Source organism: Amblyomma mixtum, chromosome 3 (assembly GCF_055824585.1).
Source record: "Amblyomma mixtum isolate Tamu chromosome 3, ASM5582458v1, whole genome shotgun sequence".
Classification (NCBI taxonomy): Eukaryota; Metazoa; Arthropoda; class Arachnida; order Ixodida; family Ixodidae; genus Amblyomma; species Amblyomma mixtum.
In genome coordinates this window covers 408,008,864-408,036,287 of record NC_143014.1, presented here as the reverse complement: position 1 = coordinate 408,036,287, position 27,424 = coordinate 408,008,864, and the positions used below count along the sequence as shown (strand labels likewise).

Genomic DNA, 27,424 nt, shown 5'->3' with positions numbered 1-27,424 from the left:
AACCTAATGTTCTTCCCATTTACGACCTAGCCACGTATCACTTAGTCCTTATAGCAAATAGGTTTGTTAATGACCGTAATCATCTCCAGTTCATATATCGGCAAGACTTTGCTAATTCCATGCTACTAAGTTCTCATCAAGAAGTAGCTCCTCCTCCCAAAAGTCCGCACCAATTACGAAACCTTCACAGCCTTTTTCGCATCAATTAAAGCATGGAATAACATATCTCAGGACACTAAATTAGGTGTATCCGTACATTTGTTCAAGCGCTCATAGCGATATTTTATTCTTCAATCTCCTTACATTGCCATCTAATCAAATATTCCACAGCATTCCACAGTCGACAAGACCAGCTGCTTTCAGCTGCTTTATTTCGTTTGCGAAGGACCGGATTTGTACGTTAGAAAGCTAAAGAAACAAAAACGCGAAGTGGTTGATCCTGTTCCTGATGCACGATAGCTGCAGATTTTACCAAGTTTAATATAAACATTACCAGACGGCGATCAAAGATGCTGCGAGTTTCAGCTGAAACTAACTGCAGGTCACCTATCTTCACTTGCGCAGTAACGAGCGACTTTGTGATGGCAAGCTGGCGGGCCACCGCGCGATACGAGGGCAGCAAAACTGGGGCTGCTGATCGTGCGCCGTTGTGGCACGTGGGAAGGCTCAAAGGTCAGTCCACTCTGCCCAGCAGCTGTGCGGACGCCGAAACGTCGCGAACCCGCCCAACGTCCTCTGCTCAGCTGGCGTTAACGAAAGGCTTTGATATTTCATAGGTTTATTCCGACAGTGTACTGTGTTACAATCTGCGCAAGGAGCCCAGGAGCAGGAGTTTGCTGCTTCACCTGGCGAGAGATTTCTGCAACTGGCTGCGTGCGAGTGAAGAGAAAGCTGCTCGTCAAGCGGGGCAGCAAACAGCGAGACAAGTGCCCAGCGAGATATCAAACTGTCGCTAAACATCCGATAAGAAAAGGAAACTTCTCGATGCGTCCTTCCTGAAAGCAGCGCGCAAGGCTACATGTAATGAGCGGAATATGAACGTGGAGTCCGTGCTTATGCCGTATACAGAATCGGCAGCAGAAGGATAGCGAAACGCATACTGACAGGCCTCTTTTCCTTGCGCTAGCCTGTTCCCTATAGCTTCTCCGCGCTGATATCTAACGGCCCGACTAAGCCCCTTCTGACAGCTTGTGGGAATGAATCGGCGTAGACCATGCGGCGCTCGGGGGCCGGCCTAGCAAGCGAACCCCCCCCCCCCCCCCCCCCCCCCAACTTCGGGCACGGGTGCCGCCTCATGTCAAAGGGATACTCAGGACAATTCCACAGAAATTTCGTTCTCAGTAAAATCCGATAGGCGGAATTTTCGCGCCTCTGTTGGCGTTTGTTGGGCACCAAAAAAATGTATCTGTTTCTGGGAAATTTGAAGTCGGAATATTTGTTATCGCCGCTCTGTCTGTAACTCAGTACTGACGCTGGTGGGGACGTCGAGCGCATGGGAGACTCCGTGATCGGTGACGAAGAATGAAAAGTGCTGTGGTCTAGTCTTTTTTTTTATTGGTTTTTCACGAAAGGAAATGGCGCACTGTCTCACATCTCGATGGACACCCGAACCGCGCCGTAAGAGAAGGGAGGAAGGTGGGAGTGAAAGAAGAAAAGAACGAGGTGCCGTAGTGGAAGTCTCCGGAATAATTTCGACCCATGGATGTTTTTAACGTGCACTGACATCGCACTGCACACGGGCGCCTTTCCCGTTTCGCCTCCATCGAAACGCGGCCGGGGTCGAACCCGGGAACTCCGGCTCGGTAGACGAACGCCGTAACTATTGAGCCATTGCGCGGGTTTCGCTAGTTTCATGGTTTTAATCTATAGCCCCCTCATGTACTCAATACTCCAATAAATCGGCCAGTTGTTTCTTAGAAACGTCAGTGTCGTGTTAAGTGTTACTTTCCGTTGTCCCGTTGTCTTTGCGCTAAACTTGTTTAGTAGTATGATCCATACCACAGTAGTTAATAAACCCTAATTTTCGAGGTCAGAGCCATAACAGGGTTGACAGGTGACGCTAAGGATAATTTATAGTGACGTTGGTGTGCCTTGTAGTGGTGCGTGTTCTGATTGACACTCATTCGGTGCTGAAATCTGTGACTAAATCTTCTTTAGTGTCGAAACTTAGTGCAGAGCAATCTATTTTCACCGGCAGGTGACGTGCAGTTTGGAGAGGCCCGCTTGGAATTCCTGTTCGTGATATTGGGCTTCCTATCTCAATGTGAAAGCAGCCAGGGTCATGTGCAAAATAGAAGAGCTTATGTGTCCACAAAATAACGCAGCAGGCATAGATGCGACTACAACGAGTTTCTACGCAGCTAAGTATTTGTTTCCGGATGAATACCCTTGAAAAGGTTGTATTTTCTTCCTTTCAATTTCTGTTTCGGTTTTCTTGCACAGGTTTTATTCTTTGCTTCCTACGTGTTGGTCTCTTCTGCTGTTCCACATTAGTTATCTCAGAAGTGGCTAATTATTCACTTACGGGTAAACCTGAGGACCCGCATTTTCATTAGCCGCTCCATTCCATGCACACCATTCGGTCTGCATAAATTCACATGGAAATTCGCTATCGTGCGGCTATTGTTTCACTGTCAGATTATATGCTTTGGAACCGTTCGACATCTGCAACAACTCCGCGTGTGTGTCAGAGAGCGAGGTCATATCTGAGTTTATCGGTTCTTCTCCCGGTTCGATTTCGTAATACTGAAGTGGTCAAAGCGGCGGGCTGGACATCAATCAGCCTTGCAGATAAACAGCCGCGCCGAGCGCGTATACCTCTTCCTTTCATTCCGAAACTATCCCTCAGGGCACTGGCGCGTCACTCATCCTGAAGTGCCAGTATTTCGTGCCAACACATTTTGCAACCCATCGCAGTGGCCTGGAGGACGTATAGCGTTCGGCTGCCGAGCTCAAGGACGCGGGTGCGGATCACGGCCGCGGCGGATGCATTTCGATGGAGGCGAAATGCAAAAAACACCCGTGAGCGGTGTGATGCCGTTGTATGTTCAACAGCCCCAGGTGGTCGAAATTAATCCGGAACCCTGTACTACAACGTCTTTCATAGTCCATGTGCTGTTTTAGGATGATATACTCCAGATACAACACACATGATGTTGGAATACGGATGAGTTCCCCGCAAAAAAGAGCAGCCCACGTGCCTAGTGCCAGTATTATTCTAGACAGGCACATAGCCAAGAATTCTTTTCGGCAAGGGGCCCAAAGTAATTTCTTCTAAATGGCGGAGTGGGGAGGGGAATGGGGGGGGGGGGGCTTGGATACGTGCCTGCCTCTAGATACCTATACTATGCTCTACATTGCAGCTAGAATCTTCTGAACTTTACAGAAAGAACTTAATGTAGTTCCGGTAAATCGCAGCATCATTAGCATTTCTTTGCGCGTTGTTCATACCGTCACTTTAGATTCACGAGGGCGGGTACTGATACTCTAAGCTCGTTGACGAGTTCAGGACCAACGTCTTTAGAGTACTACTACAGTCAGCGTAGCTGGCGACAAACCGTGGTCCGACCTCTGTCCGTCACGTACTTGCCGAGTTGAATCAGCTGATGAGTATCGGCAGCCAGTAGGCCAATATTACAGCAAAGAAGCCCCATCTGATCGCAGTCGCCATGCTGGTACTCACGGCGAGCTGCAGCAGGCCATGGATCTGATCATGGAAAAAGACATGATCTGATGGATTAACTGCTAGTGGCGCTTCATAATCGCGTACGCCTTTTGGAGCGTTCATTTCCTCAGGAGTGGCTGTATTACAAAACAGTTGGCTTAGTCGGTTATAATAGTTTATGCATGACACACCTCTTGTGGAAAATAGCGTGGCTAGGGCGGAAATCTTCCTGCACTGTGACCGTGCCTTGCCTTCTTGCGTGTGTCTTTGGTACTGACAGATATGTGGTCGTAAATAGACCATTATGGTGGGAATTTACGTTGTCTGCAGCGTTCGAAAAGTGAAACAGAAGATTATTAATCACACATTGCTGAGGTAAGAAAGTACGACTGCACTCAGACAACGAAATTCTTTAAGGATCCCAACTCACGAAAACAAATTAAATGGTGACGAGAACCAACGTCAAGTAACGCTGCTATTTTTGCACAAAACTCTTTAAAGCGGAACGCGCTGGACACGCCTGGTATGGGCGAAATAAATACACATATCCTATTTCTAGACCCGCGACAAAAAAGGGTCGCCCACGACCATGAAGCAGAGAAATATTTAACTGATTTTAGAAAGCACGAAACATGGGTGACAGCTCAATGCTTTCTAGAATTTAATGGCATATTAATCTCCCAAAGATGAATATGAGAATAATATATACTGCCCTAAAGTAGGAGACAACTTAAAAAAAAAAAACAGCAGTTGGTAACAATAGGCCATGGTCCGCGGAGTTTCGTATTACTCCGCTGACCAATCACAACAGTAAACTAAATCAGCTTTTTATGTTTGGCTATATTGCCGCGAATCTTTGTAGCGTTTGTCTGCTGTGTTTACTTCTTCATGCTTCAAGGCTGCCGGCACGCCGCTTTATCGCTCCGTTTGTGACGCAAGACGCGCCTAGAATTATCTCGATTGATCGCATCCAGGCAGAGCCAGAATGTGCCAGAATGTTTTAGTAACTTCCCAAGCTTTATCTCGAAGGTTCGCTGTCAGGTTTAAAAAGAGCACGGCCGACAGCGGCGTGCATTCTGTTCGACGACCGCCGAGCACGCTTGTTGCTACGCCGCCGCCGAGTGATTCAGTTCTTTGCGGGCGCAAGTCAGCCCGAATAAAGAGTTTCGCTTTGAAGACGTTCTCGTTGTTTTCCTGTTCGCCGGACTGCAGTCACCACTACGTGACATCTGGTGGAGGTGCTGGGTACGCTAACCAGCTATGCCCCTCACAATGGAATCTGGTGCACAGCCAACGCCCGTGGTGCTTCGCCAGCCCCGTGAGCCTCCGTCTTTCCGTACCACACGAGGATGTAGAAGACTGGCTGGACATGTACGACCGTGTGGCAGCGCTGAACGCCTGGGACGACAGCACCAAGCTACGAAACGTTTATTTTGCGTTGGATGGCACTGCGAGAACGTGGTTTGAAAACCACTAATCTTCCCTCACGACCTGGGCGACCTTCAAGAAGCAGTTAGTGGGTACGTTCACTAGCGTCGTACGAAAGGAAAGAGCGGAGCTACTGCTGCAGTCACGAATTCAGCTTCCGAACGAGGCCGTGACTGTGTATGTGGAAGAAATGAAACGCCTTTTCAGGCGCTCCAACCCTGACATGAGTGAGGAAAAGAAGCTCAACTTTCTGATGCGTGGCGTAAAAGAGGAACTGTCCACCGGTTTGATCCGAGATCCTCCAAATACCATCGCCGAGTTTTTAGTTGAAGCTTCCACCATTGAAAAGGCCCTTGACGCCAGGACCCGTCACCACAACCGACCACTCCAAGTGCTGACGGCAAGCTGACCGTAGATACCCTTCCAAGCGGGGATAAGCTGCAAGATTTGATACGCGAAATTGTTCGCGAAGAACTTCGTCGTCTGCTGCCATCCCCAACGCAGCAGACTCAGGTGGCGTCGCTCACGGACATCATACGTGAAGAAGTGCAGCATGCACTTGGCTCCCCGTCACAGACGACTCCAACGGAAGTTGAAGCCATGAACTACGCCTCCGCACTACGCAGTCCTGCGCCCCGACGGGAACGACCAAGCCCTATTCAAAAGTCACCAGCTCTACAAGAACGACGACCGCTTGCTCCCGCCCGCCCACCTTACGAGCGAAGCAACGGAACTAGGAAATGCGACCAGTGGAGGACTTCCGACAACCGCCCACCCTGTTTCTATTGTGGCCATGCCGGGCACATACTTCGCCACTGCCCGTACAGACGCATCGGCCTGCGAGGTTTCGCCATCGACTCCCCTCGACCGCTCCCCGCCCAGCGACCACGAGAAATCGACGACTACCTTCTCAGAGGGGAGTACGTGTCTTCAAGCCGTCTTTCCCGCTCCCCGTCGCCTTTCCGCTCCCCGTCGCCGTCCACCGCACCGCACGTCGCCGTCCACCGCTGATGGTCATCATCTTGTTTAAGTAACTATAACAGCGTTAACAGTGACTACATTTTCTTACGGAAGAATTCTGTGTGGCGGTCATTGCAGGCTTAAGTTGTATCCGACAGCAGACACGGCTCCACTTTGACGGCACTTTGACTACATGTTAGCACAGCACGACATTGTTTTTCGAGTTTCGCTCTAATAGCGCTCAGCGTAACATCAATCTGACGGGTGTAAGAACTCACGTCGGGTTGGTTCGCGATGCGGATGGGAGGTGTGCGTACGACGGCCACTATCTAAGCCCGGAATCAACACGGCTGCTAGATTGACCCCGGTGTTCAACTGATTTTACCTGCTTTTAAGCTGGACAAGCAAACCTATCTTATCGAATGACAGACGCTAAATCGGATTTTGGGCAGAGGCAGAAGGATGATATGGTCTTTAAAGAAAGGAGATAGAACTTTGAGCGAAAAGCAAACAAAAAAATTATCTACAAAGACTGGACGCATTTCTTCATAGTCAAGAGCAGGCAGAGCCTTTCAGTATTAAGCTTTTATGCTGTGAAATGAAATCGCGAAGACCTACGGCATTACGTACACGAGCAGTAAAAATCATTACGAACACGCCACGTTGCCATTATAAGCACAGTCATTTTTGTCACGTTCGACATCCAGGGGGAATTCCAGCCCTTTCTGGTTATTTTGTTAGGGGAATAAATTTTCGCATTTTTTTCCCCTTTCTAGACAGCGAAGTAAAGGTTTCCGCTCCTTGCGAGAGGTGCGTATACCTGATACCTATTATATACGCTTGTAAGATTAGATAGCTTTGTTCTTTGCGAACGTCTATCTGATGCACATAGATCCACGAATGACGCCGAGAACAAATATAATTTATTTGGCATTAGCAAGAGTGCATGGCACTTTCGTAAGTGAAGCACGGAGCATGCTACATTTCGGAACACCTACATGTATATTAAAGACTGTGGAGATGAGGCCTGGTGCGCTTAATTTTTTTTTTTACTTTAGTGGCGCTATTTGGTTCTAGTAATAATATATGTCGAGTGTCGGAAAGGCGATGCTGCTGTCGAAGGCTCGCAAGCGGTACATAGACATCTCCGCAGAAGAAAATAAAGTCCTTAGAATCAGCCTGAACTGCGCTGATTTACACGATTTAGTAAACGTGTGCAAAGAGAACTTTTACGAAACAGAATCGAATATGAATAGGCTAGCTTCTGTACACAATGGAATGCGAATAGTGTAGTTAAAAATAAAATCGAATACGAATCGAGTAGTAAAAGAAGCGCATCGAATACGAATCGAATTATCATACGACTATTCACTGCTTGTGCGAATATTCGTACACGCCGAACATTGATCCGAAACAGTTACTAGCTAGCGGCGGCGCTGTAACTCATATAGTAAGAGCTGTAGCTGTCGAAAGGCGAAGAACTTATCTCGAATTGGGGGCACGAAAGTATAAAACTAGAAGTCAGTATATTAACTTACCACCATGTCGCGCGCGGCGGAAAATTACTTTTTGCTACTGACGACGACAGCGCTGAAACTAGTGCCATATCTCAGGTGATGAGAGCGTCGAAAGATATGAGCTATGGCCTCCGATATCGGGAATGAAGGCTGAGTTTGCTGAACCCGTCTGAACTCTGTCGCGTCGCTTAGTATTGAAGATCATATGTATGAGCATCATGAACTCCGCCACACAAATGAACTGCGTTACCGGGCTGAACGCGCAGACCAATCGCGGCCGCATATGATGTGCGGCGCCGGAGTGGGCCTTGTTTCCGAAACATGCGTGGAAGAACTATTCGAACGCTTGAAATCGTATTCGATTCATTTCGAATAATTTCGAACTTGCAGTATTTCATTCATTCAGCGAATCGAACGGGATGATATTCGATTCGCTGTCCGAAAATTTCGAATAATCGCAAGCCCCTACCATTTAGGCCATACAGTGCAGCATATGCTCCGAAGAGGCCGCTCGCCCGCCGCGCACGCGTGCCGGCGAGGAAAGCTTCAGCCGCCCCCTGTCTGTTCGTACCTTTTAGCGCAGCAAAGGGCGAGGTTCCAAGACGCAACGCGAAGCGATAAGCGATCTGACGCACGAATAAAACATAGTGGTAGTTATAAGTACTCCAAACGCTCTTCCTGACGCCGATGGCGAATCATGATAGACGTCTCGCCGCACGCAGCGCGCCAGTTCTTTGCCGCTGACCACAGCACAAGTGGTGGGCAAAACCGGGCATACGGAATGTTAGTGCACGCGCATTCGCCGACCCTTTGGCTCGGTCGTTCTACCATCTCGTGAAGGAGCGCAATGCGCCGTGAACAGCGATGGATACGCGGTCATCATTAGACCCCTAAACGGGCGAACCAAGAAAGAAAACGTCACAGAATGTGAGAACAGGATTTCGTGTCATGGAACGAAAAGTGCGTTACCTTTTGACATTCACGTACTCAGCTGGACAATTCATGCGTCGCGTCCAGTTTCCTCCATACGAACTGGAGTTGGCGTCCCACGTTCGCTGCTATTCATCGCTTGTATACGTGCCTTTTTGTCGCAAGGAAAGCGTCTTCGATGAGCTGCATTTGTTTTTCGTGAGCTCTCGATGCGACCTGTAACGTCGTCCGTGACGCTGTCATAAAAACCCCGTTTGGAGGGTTCCGTGCGGTGTTTACTGCGACAGAGCCATCAGCTTGGCCCGGCTTCACCGTGGTATCTACGGAGCCATTGGCTTCGCGGAGACACTACGCGAAAAGACATGGATGCTTGTCGTCTTCGCGCGGTGTTTCTGTGAAAACGATGAGGGACAAACTTGTCCATCAACGTGTTATCTTTAGCATCATTGCACTCTGGTTAATGCAACCCAGTGAAGCCAAAATGACTAAAGGACGTGATGCTTCCTGCTACTACGTCACGCACAATTATAGTGTCGTTAGTTCATTTCTTTTCTCAAAAAAAGTCGCAGGATTCAAAGGTGCACTTTCCTCTCGGGCTTCATCGTCTTGAGGTGAAGCCTACATAAGGCGTTTCTACAGGTGGCCGCACTTGGAGCGAACAGTGCGTACAATTTCGATAAGCTCTGATGCCGTCGAGCGACAAGGTGATAAGCAGCGAGGGGATAAGCACGTGAATTTGGCCGGGTAGTGTGCTTTAGGGACATAAAACGACGTCCGTGGAGTCTTTGCGTAATTTAATTTTTTTTTTCAATTCCCATTTCGTTTTTCTTTTGTCCTTAAACTTCCCGCTTAATTTTATTGCACCACGGAAGAGGCGTATTCATAATTATATAGGGGGTGTCCTGGTATTATATTCATTCTCTCCCTTTCTATCATCAACGACGCACCATTATCCTGAACGATGCATCGCCGCAATCAATGATACCCAAGCACTATCAGCCTGAGAGGAGTGGTTGTACGATGCTTCAGCCAAAGACGTGGGCTGGTTCGAGATAGTGAATAAGCTTCGGATTCTTATCCGCCGACGCTTATGTAGCGCCGCTGTCGTAAAGTAAAGAGCTCTGAATTAATTTCTACCCTATCGAGTCTTTTAAAAACACGCACGGAAGTCCAAGTAATCGAGAATACATGCATCTAGCATCGATGCGAATGCTACAGTCCCGGCCATGATCGAATCCGCGATGTCATTCGCAATAGCAGAATTCGAGACACACTGGAACACAGTGGCACGTAGACGAGTCTGTTCGTAGCCTTCGCAAGCGGCGCGCCTCTCACAGATATTTATGCTAGCCCTCTCGCTCCTTACAATAACAAATTTACGTACGTTTTTTATCTTACCGTATGTACGCACAGGACGCGTACGCATACTACGTGTACATACTGTGTTCAAACCGAGCGTCTTTTAAGCCAACGCTAGCATCACATGTCTTTCTTTTTGCAGACGTATATATATCCGGATTTCGCGGTTTCGTTGTGTTCGTACACTAACAATGGGGTGCTACGGTTAGGGTGACTAAGATCCAGCCGTGTGCAAAGTGCGCGCCACGGTGTTTTGCTCCCACATCTTAGTGCTCTTTCATATAAGGGACGCAGTACGTTTTGCGAAACATAACCGTCGTTCGCCTGTCGCAGCAGTGCTCGTGTAGTCGACAGCAAAAGTTTATAGGATGCACGTAGTCGGGAGCAACTCTAGCGCCAAGTCGCGGTCCACTCGCCTGGTATTGTTACCTGTGGCCTGCGGATGGAACATGCATGCCCTTCATACCTGCTGGCATTTCAGGCCATAGGTTTACGAGACGCTGCCCAAATAATTTTTTCCCGCTCGCTAACGTCCCGTAAGTTTTCGTCGCCGATAGTACACGTCACAGCAACACGAAGGGGACACGTGACGCTTCATGAGCATTCAGTTAGTGATTACTTCTCATGCATAACTGAGAGGCATATATATTCTTTTAAAGTTAGCTTTCCCCTAGACACATGACACCTTTATTGCCTTTTGAAGCCTAATGCAGAAGTAAAAATATACTCGGCTCTTGACTGTGAGCCGGGTGTTCCCCTTTATATTGCTCCAAACTGTACTACCAGGGGGCAGGATTAGAGATACGTGTGTCCATTCCGTTATTAGTCGAGCGTATAGTGAAACGCTGATGTATACATACCCCTCACGACGCCCGGGGAAAAAATGGGTCCTTCCGGTTGCTCACCGCCGGCGAACTTTAAAACAAAGAATCCATTTGGTGCATAACGGGTGTTCGTGTTTGAGGCTCCGGCCCGTGAATGCTCACTGTGGGGTTCCTTATCTCGAAACGTTTAATTTCACGTTGTTTTCCGAGGCGACATTTTGCGTCGGCGTCTTACAATTCCCCTATGCTTTCCTTGCTTTCGCGCAGCTGTATGTGGGCTGCTGGTGATCGTAACGCTGACACTTGAGACATGATCGATGGGGACCGCACTTGTCTGTAGCGAAGTCCACGTTTCCCGCTGACTCTGTCGAGGCGCCTACGCAGCCTGTAAGCTTGCCGACGTTCTTAACTCGTCCGGAAAAGTCAAAATGAAATGCGAGTACGAATACTATAACGCTTGTAAGCTGTTTCGAATTCCTTTGCGATCCTTTTAACTGAGATACGATTACAAAGCGTACCGTTTCTTTATTATTTTTTCTTTTTTCCACGTGACATTATTCGTGGATGTTCAGAAAGTTGCCTTTCAATTTAATGGCCCGGGACATGGCACATGTAGATGACTTTGGCGCTGTATTCTTATAGTGGACTGACAGCATTGTCTGCAGCGTTGCTTACAATGACCGCGGAGGGCAGGCGCATTCATGCATTTGGACGCTATGCCGGTTTTCCCTTGGATGAATAAGACGGAATCTTCAAAACAGATGAAAAGGGCAGGCCACTGGTATCGGAAATTACGATGAGGGGAAAAAAATAAAGTCAAGAAACTGTTTATGTTTTCGGTCGCGTAGAAGGTTGTGAAACACTTAGCAGTGACGTCAACGTAAAGAAAAAACTGGGCAAACAAAAGCTAAAAGCAGAATGACGCATGCGCGTCTATTTGTTCCGAACGGCGTGGGCTGCTGGATGACATACGATGAATTATTCGAAGTTCTCGAGCTAGAAAGAGATCAGACCAGAGGGAACTACGGCATGGCTTAAAACTAGCGCTGCCATAGTTATACGTCACTGTCTGAAGTCCTTTTTTACTCGGAGCGAGCGGGGAAGCCCAACGCCGAAAGGTTATCTTTCAAATCGTCCGCCTGCGCACAAATACGCATCTTTCAAGAAAAGGAATGTTCCCCGAGCTCCACATACAAGTATCTAGAAGAATATGTAGTGTCTGGCCGTAACAGTACCATTTTTAGCGGCAGCAAATAGCGCAGTAGCTTTAACTATTTAGAACATTAAAATACATATACGGACATAAGAAAGACCGGACGACACTTTGCGCCACTAACTACGGCTTACATCGGCACACAAAGCGAGCGTACAGCGCACGGAACGCCACCCAAATATAACAGCAGCAATTAAACATTAGCCAAAATGCCGCTAGTGTGAATATCCCCGCACACAACCGAGGCTTTGTAGGCTGATATACTGCCGAGGTTCGGCTATGGAAAATTTTCCCAATATATTAGACAAGGGAATAGCATCCGTGACAACCATAAAAGGAGGTGTAGTTTGGTAACAGACTTTGCGAGGGCATCATTTAGGACCCGTGCTCCTATATAGAGAGTATGGTCAAAGTGGTATCATTTTCGTCTTCTTCAGGAGGTCTCAAAAACTAGGAGTCAATGCGGGCACAACTTACAGATGAGGCAGGGACGTGTAAAAAGAGCTGGCGGATTCACGTCCACTCCATCAGACGTTGAAAAACATTTAGGCATTTAATAGCACTCGTAACAGTGCGACCAACACACGTAAGCATACAATGGAAGGGGGATGCTAGTTTTCCTGTCTGCTTCGAAAATTCGATTATTTCCTCCATATAGGAGGTTTCCCAGCACACAGCCGAAAGCTAGAAACGCGGCAGAAAATGTTTCAATCATGTTTTGGAGCCAAAATTATCGTAGCCTAAGCATTTTAACAAAATTGGAGACAGTGTGCATTTGGGGTCTTCGGGAGGATATAACCGCGACAGCGTTTCCGCTTCGAACGGAAGTTACTTTGCGTGTTTCCAGATGTGTTTAATTACAGTGTCTTCCGGAATCAGAGTCGTTAGCGGCCGGTGGTATTCGTTTACAAGTCTCATATCCCAAATAAACGAGTAGTTGAAAAGCTCCTTGCTTGATAGGAAGAAACTGCACAGCATGCCACACAGCACACACAAAGCACACAACAAAGCTCACAGCATGTATTTTTAAAATTACATTTCGATCAACGCTTAAATCCACTAACGAACTAGGCGGTGACCTAACGTATTCTATGAACTGCATGCCAAAGTGAGTTTTTATTTTATTTTAGAATTTTATGCGTCACCAAAAAAATCATGCGTGGTTATGACGGCGTAGTGATTAGTACTGGTATTGGAAACGCTACCAATTACTCGTAAAAATTAAAGCCCTGCGGACGCAGGAAAAGAAATTAAAGGAGCTTATCCTTGCTTATTTTTTTACATTTCGCTCTTTTTTGGCAAGAAAATCACGTAAGAATCGTTCCACTTCAGGAGTAAAGCGCTTAGTCTCACCTACAGCAGGTAAGCATGCATGTTATTGTCTTTATGTACTGATTGAAAAATAGGCTTAAGGAGACACTAAAGAAGGAGACAAAAGGATTAAGATTATGAAATGGCATTGAATTAACGAAAATCATTGAGTCATCGAGATTACGATAGCGTTTACCGCGACCATACTTCCTTCGTGACGTCGCAATTCGGACGGTAGAACCGCTCGCGCCGGCCCTCTGTACAGATCCCTGTTTGGCGTCTATGGAGCGATAGGCCGCCGAACGGCTTTAGATGAAAATTCTGGGAACAGATGTTGCCGCGAAAGGCAGACAGTGTCACTAACGACAGGAAGCCCTGCGTGCAAAGGTAGCTCTTTTGCCGGCGAAGCTCAGGCAGTCCGCCTGCATGCTCACTGAATAAGGAACCCACTTGGTTATCCGAACGGCATGCTCAATGGTTACGTTATGAACAGCTCCAAAGTCTGCCTCGAGTTTCGGCAGCGCCGCGCTTTCAGAGGAGTCCGGAAAACCGTAATGAAACATCATTCAACTTCGCGCAACGTACAAAAGGTTGCGTGGGTACCGGAGGAGTACCCAGAGCCCACATCATTCGACTATGTCGCACTTACAGGCCTGACTCGGGCGCAGCTGTGGTCGCGAGCGGCCACTCGTCGTCACCCGGAGAGAGAACCAGGTGCGGCGCTCCCGTTTCCAGTGGCCGCGAAAGATGGGCACCCGAGGAAACAGCGCACGGCCGCTGGCCTCATTCTTGCGTGCTTGCGTCACCGCTGCCTCTGGCACGCACCGGCGTTCGATGTGTTCGGTTAGCAGCTTCGTTTGCTTGGTCACCCTATTGGCACCACTGTCAACGCCTTCGGGTATTTAACTTCCAGCTGAACAATCGAAGCAATAATATCGGTGAGATCCCAATGAAATAGCTTTGCTTGCTTACGGATACAACTAAAAAACGAAGCGGCAAATGCGCGTCATAAAGAAGACCCTCCAGCCAATGGTGTCGGGCTTAAAAGCTGATGCCCTGCAGGAACCGTATCGAAGAAATTCACTTAGCCTTGAATTTCGTCTTCTTTGCTGTGGCGTGTGTATTACAGGAACGCATAAAGAGGCAAAAAACAAACACTGCACGCAATTTGTACAGAGCGTTAACTTTCAGTGAGGTTATTATATTACAGCTCGGCACAGAGAAAACCATTGCAGCGCAAGCTAAGTTGCACGTGACCTGACAACAAAAGGCATACGTGCCCATGTGTGTCCACTTTCTTGACGATCAGTCGCTGCCACTGCAGTTTTTAAAGGGAAAAATAAGTGGCATTTAAGGACCCAGTTACCTTTAGCTTAGAGAAAAACTTATCGGCATAAGCATGGGACAAAGCAGAGCCTTACAAAATGGTTAGGAATATTTGGCACCTGCGTACTCTTTTGTAAACGTATAATCCGCACCGGAAACATTGATAGTCCAGAACAATAGTGATTAGACGACGCAAAACGAAAAAAAGAGAACGAAAACGAATCAGATCTTTCCCACGCTAACTTAGTTTTCCTGTGGATGAAATAGTGTATTTTTTAGCGATGTATTTTTAAAAAATGTGTTAAAAAACGGACCCGCTCTTTTCTTGAAACTTATACATTTATTATGCGAAGCATTTTATTAACACTTTCACAAACGTTAATTATGCATAAATGCTTTTTTTAAATAGAAGACAGATGCCCTTGGAAGCGGGTAGATGTAGGTGGTCTCAATTAATCCGGAGCCCCCCACTACGGTGTTCCTCCTAACCCATGTGTCGCTTCGGGACGTTAAACTCCACAAACCACATCATCAGCGGCTACGGAGCCTTTTGCGTGGGCACAAAGTCGTCTGTTCCGTACCCGGCCACGTCGACGCGCGCGCTTCGAAGCAGGTGACGTGAAAAAACTGCCCCATGTTGAAATTTCGGTTCTCGTCAATGAAGGCCCACCATGTGGTCGCAATTAGTCCGATGTCTTCCTCCACCGAGGCGTCTTAACACAACCTACTTCATTGAAAGGCCACAGAACAGAATGTTCCGCCACGAAGCAAAGCAATAAAATACACCTCGACTTACAAATGCATACTGATCTGCCTTCGCGCGCAGCTACATCTGGAGGGAGGGAATGTAAAGTTTAGTGTGGCTTAAGTTTGACTTGAGTAGAGGTCGCGAAATTTCGCTTCATTAATCCAGTGATCCCCCAGGATCACAACAGCATTTTTTTTTATTTTTCTCTCCTTTAGACTGTTTTCCAGAAGGAAAAACGTAATGTACCCCCTTTGCCAAAAGTAACTGAGCAGCAGGTTTTTGCGTCTGACCTCTATAATGGAGTCTTCACGTCACCCTTTACGACCGAAAGGTGTCAAAACGCGAGGACAAGGGTTCACCTTGCTCTACACATATCCAGAGCTTAAGGGCTGCCATAAGTGTTTCGCTAGGCGGCTAAGAAAGGAACCACCGCTACCCGGTTACTTTTGGCAATGACGGTACTTGTGGTTAGAGGTACAACCTAACCTCTCGTCTGTCACAAAGATGTGCAACCTCTTTATGAGGTAAGAGGTAGTACCTGTTTGTGGCACGAGGTTGCATCTCTTTGTGAGAGGTGCAGTCTTCTGCCATAAAGTGAATCACTTCCCGGTCGCAGCAAGTTCGCCTCTCATCTATTGTAGTACTCATGCGACATAAAGAAATGTGGTTTGTTCACACCCCGAGAACCTCCTGTGATGAACAATCTGTATCTTATACATTACCTTCGCTGTTAAACTTACTAGACCGACAAAATTTTGATCCCTCCAGAAACCGAAACTGTCGCATTAAACGTTTTTGTCAACTTCTTCATTCGCAAGACTAAACCATGCCTTCCTATTCGCCTAATTTTGTTCACTAATGTTGCTTATGTGTGTTGATTTATCTGTATTACCTTTTGTTGCTTCTCCGATTGATTGCCGTCTTGTTTCATTCTGTATTACCCGTTGCTTTGTGATATTTTTTCATTTTTGTGTAAGACTGGCCGTCATCCTGCTGTCATGCCAACTAACAAGGGGTCGGGACCTCGTCAAGCTGTTCGAGCTTTTAGTCCCGTACTCCTCCTTTTCTAAGGAAATAAAATGATTGATTGATTGATTATCCCCAGTCGACACTCTTGCTAGCTGGTGTCTCGTCGTAGTGCTCCGTAACAATACCAGGTGCAACCAGATCGCATGAGTAATGGTGGTGGAGTGGTGGCCGAGCTTAAATTAGTCTCCTCTCTCTCTCTACTACGATAGTTTCATGAAGATATTAGAGAGTTTTAGTGTAGCGTACGCAGACATACGCAAATGCATAGCGAACGCTATAAAATAGCGTCAGTCGTACTGCACATGCGTCGAACGCTATTTAAAACCGAGGTTTTACGCACGTTCGCGCTACGCATGCTATTTTTCGAATTTAGAGTGCGTGCTCTTGCGTAAGCCAGAAAAATTGCGTTGTCAACATGGCGGCGCCCACGTCGCCCGCTTCGGAGAGAAATTGTCAATGCTATTGGGTTTTTTGGCATGTTCATTGCCCTTGAACGGAACGTGATATTCGCTTTGCCTCCTCTAGCCGACAGCAGAACGAATGAGTGATAAACATGCCCTATTTTGGATTCTGTGTAACGATTCCGCCTTTCCTAACCCTAACAAAACATATTGGATATTTACGCCAAGGTAGTCATAGCCTTGCCAAAAGTAGCCGTTTCGGCTGTCAGCTGGCCCACGACCGGTCGTGGCTGGCTCGTCGCAGTGTTCGTAGCACGTGTTGGTGCTGACATCATCGCAGTGCTCGTAGCATGGCTCATTTGGGGACACCATGCAACCGGCTATCTACGTGATACTACTTGGATCAGCTTGGCCCATGCCTTGGCTAAGCGCGAAAAATATGACACAAAATGTTATTACATTATAACACCAGATGGCGCCACTGCTGCCTTGGCTATCGTTACATTCGGGTTGCTGCACGGTAAGCTAAAAGTGCTCTTGCGACTTCCACAGTAACCTCCCGCTAAATGCTTGCGTATAACGCACGTAAGCGCTCATACGCTATACTAAAAGTCTCTATTTTACAAAATTTTTACTTGAGGATACAGCTGTCGCGATCATTTCTTCTTCCTATAGCGAGAGTTAAAAGCCCCGGTGATATTTTTGTCTTATTAAACGAAAACAGTACTCTACAGCTGGCAGCAAAAGTTTACGGGATGCTGATGTGCGGAAGACATTGTATGTCGGTGCTGTCAGCGCGAGTCAGTTGTCACAATCACTTGCAGAAACGAGGGCTTGCGCATGCTTCATCCGCTGGCATACATACCTGGGCCACTGAACCGCGAGGCAGCGCTACAATAAATCTAATCCCGAGCGTACGCACTCCGAAAACTTATTCTGACAGCTGCAAAACATTACAGCTCGGAGTTGGAATTTTCGGTTTAAACCGAAAAAAAACGACAAAAGTACCACGAATTCTATTTTCGAAATTGGGCTTCAACTGAAAAAAAATCAGTGTCTTTGACATGCACGCCGCAGCTACACTCTAAACATAAATGAGTGAAGGGGGGGTAAGGTGTCCTGTAGCGCATTCCCTTTTATAAAAGGGAGTGTCGTCTGCTAGCTTGACACTCTTCATTGTTATCACCCACTGAGGGCAGTTTACTTCGTTAAGCAGGTTTCTCCACTTCATTTAAGCACACTCGAAACCATGCATAAACGTCACGAAAAGGAGTCCTGTTCTTTTTACCGCGACGGTTAAGCGTCAGTTCCATCGCTGTCATGAACATGCAGCCCACGTGATGCCCCGCACCTTCTCGACCAACCTTTCGCAACAACCAAGCGATAATATGGCAACAAAAGGTCCTCCATTATGATGAATCCATACCAACTAGACCCAACTCAACGTTTTGCTAAAAGGTGCTCCATTTACCTTTCGTTACTTTTTCATTGGCAATAGTATTTCACTCTGCATGCGCCGGTATACGCTCCTTGCCAATAATTAACGACCATTTCTGTTTTATTTACAGGTACATCGAATGCTCAGGATGGCAAGAAAAGCCAAGATAAACTCTGTGCAACTTCTGACAAGTTCGTACATGCGAAATAGTACTCGCTTAACGAAACAATAAGACCGAAAAGTGTTTTCTGAACACAAAAAAATTAATAGCCGAAAAGTCCGACCACCCCTATAGTCGTATACAACTTAAGTCTGCAGTGAAGCTCCTCCCACATTCAGCCTCTGCGCACAGAATTCCTCCACCACAAAAAAGTAGTCCGCTGCTTAAACGTTTTTTGTTATCCAAACAAGAAGCTTGTCACAAGAAAAAAATTTTGAGCTCTAGAATTTTGATACGTGGGTTGTTTGATCTAGTCAAACATTAAAAAGCTGATTTCGTTTACTGCTGCAATTTCCCTGCGGAGTAATACAAGACGCCGCGGACCGCGGCCCAGTGTTAGTAACTGCTGTTTTTTTAAGTTGTATCCTACTATAGTTATATCTAAGTGCTGTGGTGATGGTAACGGGGGTGGTTACGTGTGTCTGTCTTGCAATCTGATCCTTTTTCGAACAACCGTACGAAATTGAAGACCGTACGAATCTTGCGGAATTATTGACCGAGCGTCCTCTTCGAGCATTTTTTTCACGCTCTGCGCGCTCGCATGCCATAAGCGAAGCATCCGGGAGCCCCTCGCTTCAGCGGTACTCAGCGTCGTAGGCTTTCAGTAGCTGCTTCTATTCGAGGTAATGACAGATACCACGAGGGGATCACGAGCCGAAGCACTGCAGCTTCGACCTGGGGCCGAGTTTTCGATGGATGAGACATAGCGCGCCCTGTTTGGCAATTATTTGTTAGTCTCAGGTGAATTTGGCATTCCGCATGTCGCAAATAAGACGGCTCCTGATGCCGCACAGCGAACGCACTAAATTATATATCGCGAAATAGTGAGCGGGGTATACAGCATGTTGTCCGTCATTTTTATGCAGACAGACTTTGTCGCCGCTTATAACACCACGTTTTCCTCCGAAAGTTCGAGAGTAATGTGTATCTTGAAAGCAGAAGTTGATTCTATAATACTTCGGGTGTTTGCTTGGCAGGTCTTGGTATTTTGATATTACTAGTAATATTCATCAATTCGGGCACTTTGTACGGAATTTTGCAGAGCCCTGTAAAAGTTTAACCGCTGGTATTTCACGCTGGGAATGAAATGATCTTTCTTGACTGTACTGTTTAGATGGAAAATATTTCTTTTCAATGGAAACAAAAAATGCCATCTGAAAAGGTTAACTGGCATTAGGTTATTTGGTTTTATGGCCAAGGGGACTCAAACTATGAGGAACGCTGTAGTGAAGGGCTCCGGATAATTTCGACCACTTGGGTATCTTCAACGTGCACTGACAGAGCACAGTACACAGACCTCTAGCTTCTCGTCTCTATCGATGTGCGACCAACGCTACCGGGATCGAACCCGCGCCTTTCGGGTCAGCAGCCGAGCACCATAACCACTGAGCCTCCGGGCCGGCGGCATTAAGCTAGCTCGCAGTGCTTCCTTTGACACAAGCGACGTATGTACTCGTTATTCCAATAAACAAAAATTCCAGGAGGCGTGTGGAAGTCCACACTGAAATATTTATAAAGACGGCCCGAATTCGCAAACCGCCAGTTAAATAAGCCCCAAGGATTGCTGCCTCTTTGCTAATAATACCTGGCCGGTCGCGGTATTTAATATTCACGCGTCTTCACACTTCGAGGGCTGTTGTAGCGGGGTTGCCCATTCCACTTGCTCCCCATATCTTTTCCCCTGGTCTTCTCTGTTTTTACGCCTAACGTAATTTCCGAGAGAAAAAAAAAGCGTTACAAGCAGCCTTCATCGCGTATAAGGCGGAGAAAAATAAGGAGAAAAAAAAAAGAGTGAAATGAACGATACGCCGAACCAGCCAGTCCTGCACTGGTGACGTCACAGCGGGTCGCTATCTGTTTCGTACGTCCAGAGGCGGTGTTGCAGCTAGCGGGCTATGCTCGTCGGGCCAGTGCAAGTTTGAGCGAGAGTTCATATATCCCCCACGACGTCATGGGAAAAGTTTACTGCGCCTTCTATTACCGCCTCTAGCCTTCTGCTCGTCTGATTCGTTCCAAGGCCCCATTTCGTCGTACCCGCTCTACGGGCGCTTCGTGTGCGCGCGTTTTGCGCATTGGAATATAGTACGATCCTTGACTTAAGAGCTCGCAGTTTCACCTTACGTTCGTATCTGCCACGTGCACATTATACAGCTGGGTGCACTGAAGTGCAATACTGATTTCGCGCATGCGGCGTATTTCCCTCTTTTCTGTTTTATTTGCACATTTGTTCGAAATGAAGATATATACAAATAACGAATTTTAGTCCAAGTTTCTGTTTCCCTTAGCCTTAAAGCCGGGCCAGCTGGTCACAAAGCAATTAGTTAATGGGAATGGGCAGTCAATACGCGGCGAGTTTCCGAGCTTTGCTGGGTTTGTCTATAGCTTGTGTGTCTTGTTCAGGAGGTGTGGGTCGATGGAATGCAAAATGTTGATTCGCCCGTTTGCATTTAACATATCTTGTGTTCCCGAAATGGATAAGTATTGATGTAAGATCCCCGTGTGCTAGTTCGCGAATTAAATTACTCGAAAATAATGCCAATAGTCAACTCGTTGCACACTGCAATTGAGGTAATTATACTCAAAGGCTAGAACTGACTACGTCAAACCTACGGGCGAACTTTCCCGTCATCCTGATGCCGTACAAAAGGAATCAGCACTGTGCAACTACTCAAGGTGCAATTAAAATTTATTATTGTAATGTCTTACTTCGTTTACTTTGCTTTTTGCATATTTCTCTCTCAATTAATCATCTCGTAAGCATATTTTATAGTTCTATACAGGTATATATTATAGTTATATAGCTATAGTTGTAGATATAGTTATATATGTTATATAGTTATATAGACATAGCTTTCTATTTCTCTCTCAGTTAAATACCTCTTAAGCATATTTTATAGCTCCTTGCTGTTAGAGTTCTAGTCCAGTCCAGTGCATTATATCTTTTTTCTGGCGCCGTGACTGGAAAAAAAAGTGAAGAAACTAAAAGAAGCAGATAACGATATTTAATACATGACTGCGGTTCCGGGACATAATGCATACACGTTAGGCTGAACACCGACCCTCTTCATTGATCAATTTTACCCTCAGGGCTTTGCATTACACGGGTGGGAGGGCAGGTGATTATTAAAGAAAGAACACTAGAAAATAGTAAAATTCGGATGGAAGCGCCACACACTGGAACGTTTTTGAAAAGAGCTGTTTGGAATGTTTGCGGCATTTAAAAAGGACATACTAGGTACCGTCAAATGAAACCCGAAAAAGGTAACTGAAATATAAACTAAAAGACACAGAAACAATAGGTGCTTCAGATGAAAAAGTGGCTGGCTTCATTAACACTTTCACACAATGGTTTTCGCGAGTTCCAAGTGAAAATCAAGTTCGCTATAGTTTTCTCTCTCCTTTGGCTAAAATCTTCACGGTTTGGTGTTTCTATTTCGACTATCTTGTTTGCGTTTCATTTGACGCTGACTATTCATTTGACGCACCTCTCATCAAAGAGGAATTATTAACTGCCGGAAATAAACCAATCGGCAAGGGATTTCATTTAGATTACTGGCTTTTAATGCTACAGCCACCCGTGTCCTGCGGAAATATTGTGCGGTTTTTCTCATTCATTTCATCTCTAATTCTTTTATTTTTCGGCGATGCATGCGACAACAATACCATCACGTATGGAACGAAGGTAGACACACAGCAACGCACTGTTCAGGCTTAAAGAAATTTTCTCTCCTCAGCAGACTCTTGTCTATTCGCAGCCAGCCTTTGTTAAAGGAGCTTTTCATTGTAACAGCCGAAAGTGAGCGAGCATTTGGACTTGGATTCTTTAGAAGCATGCAAAAATAAGAAAAAAGTATACTAAAAACAAAACGATATCATTGACACACTTTCAAGGAAACTAACGATACAGAGAAATACAACGAACGAAAAACAAACGTTGACAAAAAGAAATCAGCAGACATTTTATAACGCGGGATGTTCCCTCTGGAAACAAGCGTCGTTAACACACAGGAGCTCAAGAAAACGACGCATACGTGCACATGACCGTCAGCGTGTCGCTTTTCTTACTGTACTGCGTGCTTTGCGATGCTTGTTTCGAGGGAAAAAAAACAAAGAGTCCAAGTGTCTACACCTGCGATATTTCCTCTCTCTAAATGCGTTCATATACAGCGCTTCAGTACTATCACAAGAACTTGGCCCATTCAATTTGAAGCTTCCCTGTGAAGGGCCGAGTAACATCCTCACTTCTCGATTTATCTTGGCAACGTACACTGCTTTGCATTTACCCTTCGACGCTCTTGTTTTTGTACACGCGGGGTCCTGGAATTTACTCGGAAAAAAGGTCTAAGCCTAAACGAGGAGGCCGGCTAGTGAACGAGGCTTAGCCGCGAACAACAGCCGTATGCGCGTTATTTACTTGGCTTTTGCAAAACCGCGACAATGAGGCTTGTACGCTTCGAACATTTTCGGTCGCTTTGAGAACGGGTATAAAGCTTACATTGAGTACGCCATGCAGAAAGGGAGCAAAATCGTTCACAGGTCCGCACTGTTTACGTTCGAAGCTTCCATGTTTTCCGGATATGGGACGGTATTCGACATTGAAGCAAGAGGCGTGAAAGAACAAGCATCTTACTCCAAGTCGTGCGCGCAGGGTAGCGCGCTCGAAAAACATACGCGAAGCACTCCCAGTATAATTCGCTATTATTTCTTCGCACGTAGATCCATGCCGCGCCAAGCCGGCGCGCCATAAACTGCGCGAAACTTCGAGGGAAGGATTCCTCGAGCGAATTCCGCGTCGTTTCTGTCGCTGTTTGCAGCCAGGGAAAGAGTTCCAGCGAATTCCGGCAGACAAATGAACGCCCCCAGTGTTCCTCTCCGAGGGGACTTCCGGAGACGAGCTGCCCGAAATGTGCGCCCGGCGCCATTCATCACGGCAGGACGCCACACATCTTCCTGCTTATAGGCCCCGAAATTCCCCTAGACTCGGCGTGTCGCGGGGAACCGAGTGGCGTTTCAGAGCGGCGGACGTCAGTGAGACATATCCTCCGGCCTGAGACGTCAGCGAGTGGCTTCGCTGTGGAGGCGCGGATGTCGCCGGGCGTTGCGCGTGTTCGCCTACCTCGTAATACGGCCAGTCGTCCATCGCTGCCGCCGCCGCTCCGCAGAGTGAGGATGTGATCCAGCCGTAATCCACCAGTAGAGACATTCCAGGCACGACGGCGAGATCCGACGACGCACCTGCGGTCCGACGACGACGTCCGCCTCGAGAAGCGCGCCGCGCGAGTAGCTCTCCGCGTCGCTCTCGGGGTCCGCGGGTCGGTTCGGCACTGCCTCTCTGCGGGACGCCCACACGAGCACGACGGTCCTCCGGCGGCCGCGATCCCTTCTACCGCAGCCGATGACGACAACAAGGCACGAAGTAGCGACCGCCGACCGGCCGGCGCCGAGATTCCCGCGGAAGAGGCCGTCGACGCGATTGCACCACGCGAGTCCAGACCTGGCGTCGAAGAGGCGGCGACCGGCGCCAGCTTCTTCTTCTCTCTTGGCGCCGAGAGGGGGTCAAGAAGACCTGTCTTCCGAAAGCTCGTGCTGTGCGGGCGCCGGGGATGGAACTCGACGAGTCAGGGGCGGACAGCAGAAGTGCCGACGTCTTGGCTCGACCGATCGAGTCACTCTGAGGAGGCGCAAAGTCTCTGCGGAAGCCGGAGGCGAGGATGCTGGGCCAGTCCTGGAAGACGACGCGACGGCGCTGAGGTCATGACGCGCAACGCTGCCGCTGCGCCGGGCTGCCGTAGGGGCTCGGTCTCGTCGCACGTGGTACAAGTGCCGTGTGTGTGTGTGTGTTCCTGCGTGTCGGCGTGCTGTCGCCGGACGTTTACGTAGACAGTGGTCAGGGAAGGACGGCGCCTGGACACTGCCCTCCCCGCACCCCTTTCTCCCCCGCGTGTGAACCGCGCGCGTCTGTTTTTTCCAGAAAGCGTCGTCGTCGCAGGAATATCCGTGAATGAACCAGCGTTGCCTGTTCTCTCGCCACCGCTTCTTGGGTCCGATTGAGTCACTCGCGCTGCCTCCTCGCCCACCTTCTTTCTTTAATCGGATGCAATTTGCCGCCGTCGGCCGCTCTACCTTCCCTCTCTGTTGCCGCTACCGCGCTGAGAGCTCCTTCCCCGCAGCGAGCGAACCAAAGTCGTGCGGTCGGCTTCGGGCAACGGTTTCGAATTCACCGCTGCGCCAGGCGTCTCCGGAACCGGTTTCTCCCTGGTTTCCACCTTTTCTGTTTGACTCTCCCTACGTTTGCCGCCGCTCGGCGACCCTCTCTCGATGCGTCGGCGTGACGTAGCGGCAAATGTCACCTCCTCTCTGCGTGCCCTCGAACTTGGCTCGGATGCGAAATGGGGTTTTTACGCGTGGCCAAATTGTTACGCCCGATTCCTCTCCCCTCCGCGCTGGCGACGACGTCGACGCCGTGATGTCAGCGCTACGTAGCCGCCGCGCCTATGTGTGTTGCCGTCGCGCGGTCAGCGTGGCCGATCTCAATGGTCGGCGTTGGGAAACGAGAATAGGCATCCAGGGGGGGGGGGGGGGGGGGGGGAGAGTGTTCGCTACACCTGGCTAGGCAAAGCAGCGAGGCTGGCGCGTGGCATCAGTATGTCGAACCTGGCTGCTTGGTAAGGCAGAGTGGGTCTCCCCTCCATCCTTCTCGCCGCCAGTGAATCTCGCACAGTGCCCCTCTGCCCTGGACGAAGCGTTGCCATCCAAGACGAGCGCGCGTGCCGCGCGCGGACGACTTCTGGTGGAAAGTCCCGTAGCGGAAACGGGGGCCGGGTGCGCGCGCGAAATCAGCTGTAGCGCTCCTGTTTTCGAATGGGCCCCCGTTTTCCACGGGCCGCTCTCTCTCTCTCTCTCTCTCTGGCCGGCAGCAGGGCGCTGGCACTGTGTCATCTAGCCTTTGGAGACACGGCCAGGCTTTTCCAGGGCGGAAGCAGCTCGACACCTTTCTTCTTTCGGCGTGTGGCGGATAGGTGTGCGCGGTGGGCGGCTTGTTTTTCTCTGTCCGGTTGGTGGCCCCGTCATCTTGGCTACTACTTCTCGCTAATCGTGTCTCTTTCCCCTTTCCTCTGCTGCTTCCCTATAGCACGATTCACTCATTGATAAGGGAAACCCGCTGAGATCCTGATCGGAGGTCGTGATTCGCGTTTTAACGAAGCCAAAGACTCTGTCGTCGATAACAACAAACGCGTGGGATGTTCGCGCTGCGTGGCCAAAGGAGGTCCGAACGCCGATGTCGCAAGTGAGGTCAGGGCAATTTACTTTCGCTGCCTGTCGGGTTTCTCTTTTCTAATTATACGTCTTCTCAATGTGGGAGCATATAGCAAGACTTTCCGGTTCGGGCAATCGAAACGGGCTCCGCACTGCTCAGCGTGGCATGACGGTCCCAGCGTCCGGGACAGTGGAGACATCAAGTATGCAAGTTGTAACGAAGGCAGCGGCAGCGCCTTTGCGTGGCCGTCTCCATTGTATGATAGAGAGTATCGCAGGAGGACCGGACTCACAGCTAAAGAAGACCACTTGCCTTAGTTGTGCCTCAGGGTCTGTAGTTAGTACAGGTTAAAAGGTTAAACGCATAAATAATCAGTTTAAAAGACAATCGAGAAAGAGAAACACAAGCAACTTTAGCAAATTAAGTTTGCTGTGGAGTACAAGTATCAAGAGTTCAAAAACCGGAAGCGGCTGCGGTTGGGGTGGATTCTATTCGCAAAGTGCATCTCTTGAACTTTCTTCGTCAAACGCATGTTTATGGTTTATGGGGTTTAACGTCCCAAAGCGACTCAGGCTATGAGGGACACCGTAGCGAAGGGCTTCAGAAATTTCGACCACCTGGGGTTCTTTAACGTGCACTGTCACCGCACAGTACACGGGCCTCTGGAATTTCGCCTCCATAAAAATTAGACCACCGCGGCCAGGATCGAACTCGCGTCTTTCGGGTCAGCAGCCGAGCGAAATAACCACTGAGCCACCGCGGCGGCTCGTCAAACGCATGAGAGGCAATGCGGTTTCCCATCGGAAATCCCTCGTCAGGAAGGGGGCGGCATCCCTCGTTTCAATCTATTCATGTCAAAAGCCGTAATCGTTGAGAAAATCTAAATCTGTGGTTCTAAAAAGGTGGCCTGGAGAACCCCATCTCGAAGCCAATGAGAACCACTTTTTGTGAAACGTCTTCACTAAGGAGTTCGCGAATTTTAGGGTTCCCGAATGGTTATATATATATATATATATATATATATATATATATATATATATATATATATAGACAAGGGAAGGGGAATGAGGGGCTCGTTATACATATGAGAGAAGCGAACAGCAACAGAAACTAAGGAACACACGGAATTTTTACATACTTATTTATTTTGTGGTGTTACTCAATGGAGAATATTGCTAAATATTTTATCGCTTAAAGATAAAAAAAATTGATTAGAAAAGCAGCAGAAAAAACAACCACATGCCACACCCCCGAAAGTAGAAGATCTGGCAGCCGTCGCCGTAGCTCAGTTGGTAGAGTACCGGACGTGTAATTCGGAGGTCGTGGGTTTGGTTCCCACCGGCGGCATGTGGTTGTTTTTCTTCTACTTTTGTAATTAATTATCCTTAAGCGAAAAAATATTCAGTAGTATTCTCCATTGATCAACCCCGCAAAATAAATAAATATGAAAACAATCCAGTGTGTTCCTTTGTTTCTGTGGCTGTTGGCTTCTCTTTCTTTCTTTCTCTCTCTCTCTCTCACACACACTATATATATATATATATATATATATATATATATTGGAGACAGGGAAGAAGTGAAATTCCTCGGTTTTATTTCGTGATATACTCCCCTCTTTCCATTGTTGAAATAATAATGTTACTCCGCTAGGTTGTTAAAAAACGCCCCTAAGTCGCTTTCGCCCTAGCCTCGAAGTCCTAAGTTTCCTTCTCTGGCTCGACATTGACATTGTCGAAAGCCGTTACTGCGGATGTTTCACCTATACCTAGCGTTAATTAAGCATCGAAGGTGTACAGTT

At 47.9% G+C, this 27,424-nt stretch overlaps 1 protein-coding gene across 2 annotated transcripts in view; it reads right to left on the bottom strand.

Annotated features, from left to right (window-relative positions):
- The window catches only part of Rel (nuclear factor NF-kappa-B family member relish), a 112,895-nt gene extending 88,664 nt beyond the window's left edge, over positions 1-24,231 (bottom strand). The window contains exon 1 of one of the 2 annotated variants that reach the window (XM_089584801.1): positions 23,485-24,231. In XM_089584801.1, the coding sequence (XP_089440927.1) occupies positions 23,485-23,571 (87 nt within the window). In that variant the 5' untranslated portion in view covers positions 23,572-24,231. Of the gene's footprint in view, positions 1-10,718; positions 10,833-23,484 lie in introns of those variants that run through there. The other variant, XM_089584805.1, reaches the window with a different exon arrangement.
- Between the last annotated feature and the right edge of the window lie 3,193 nt (positions 24,232-27,424).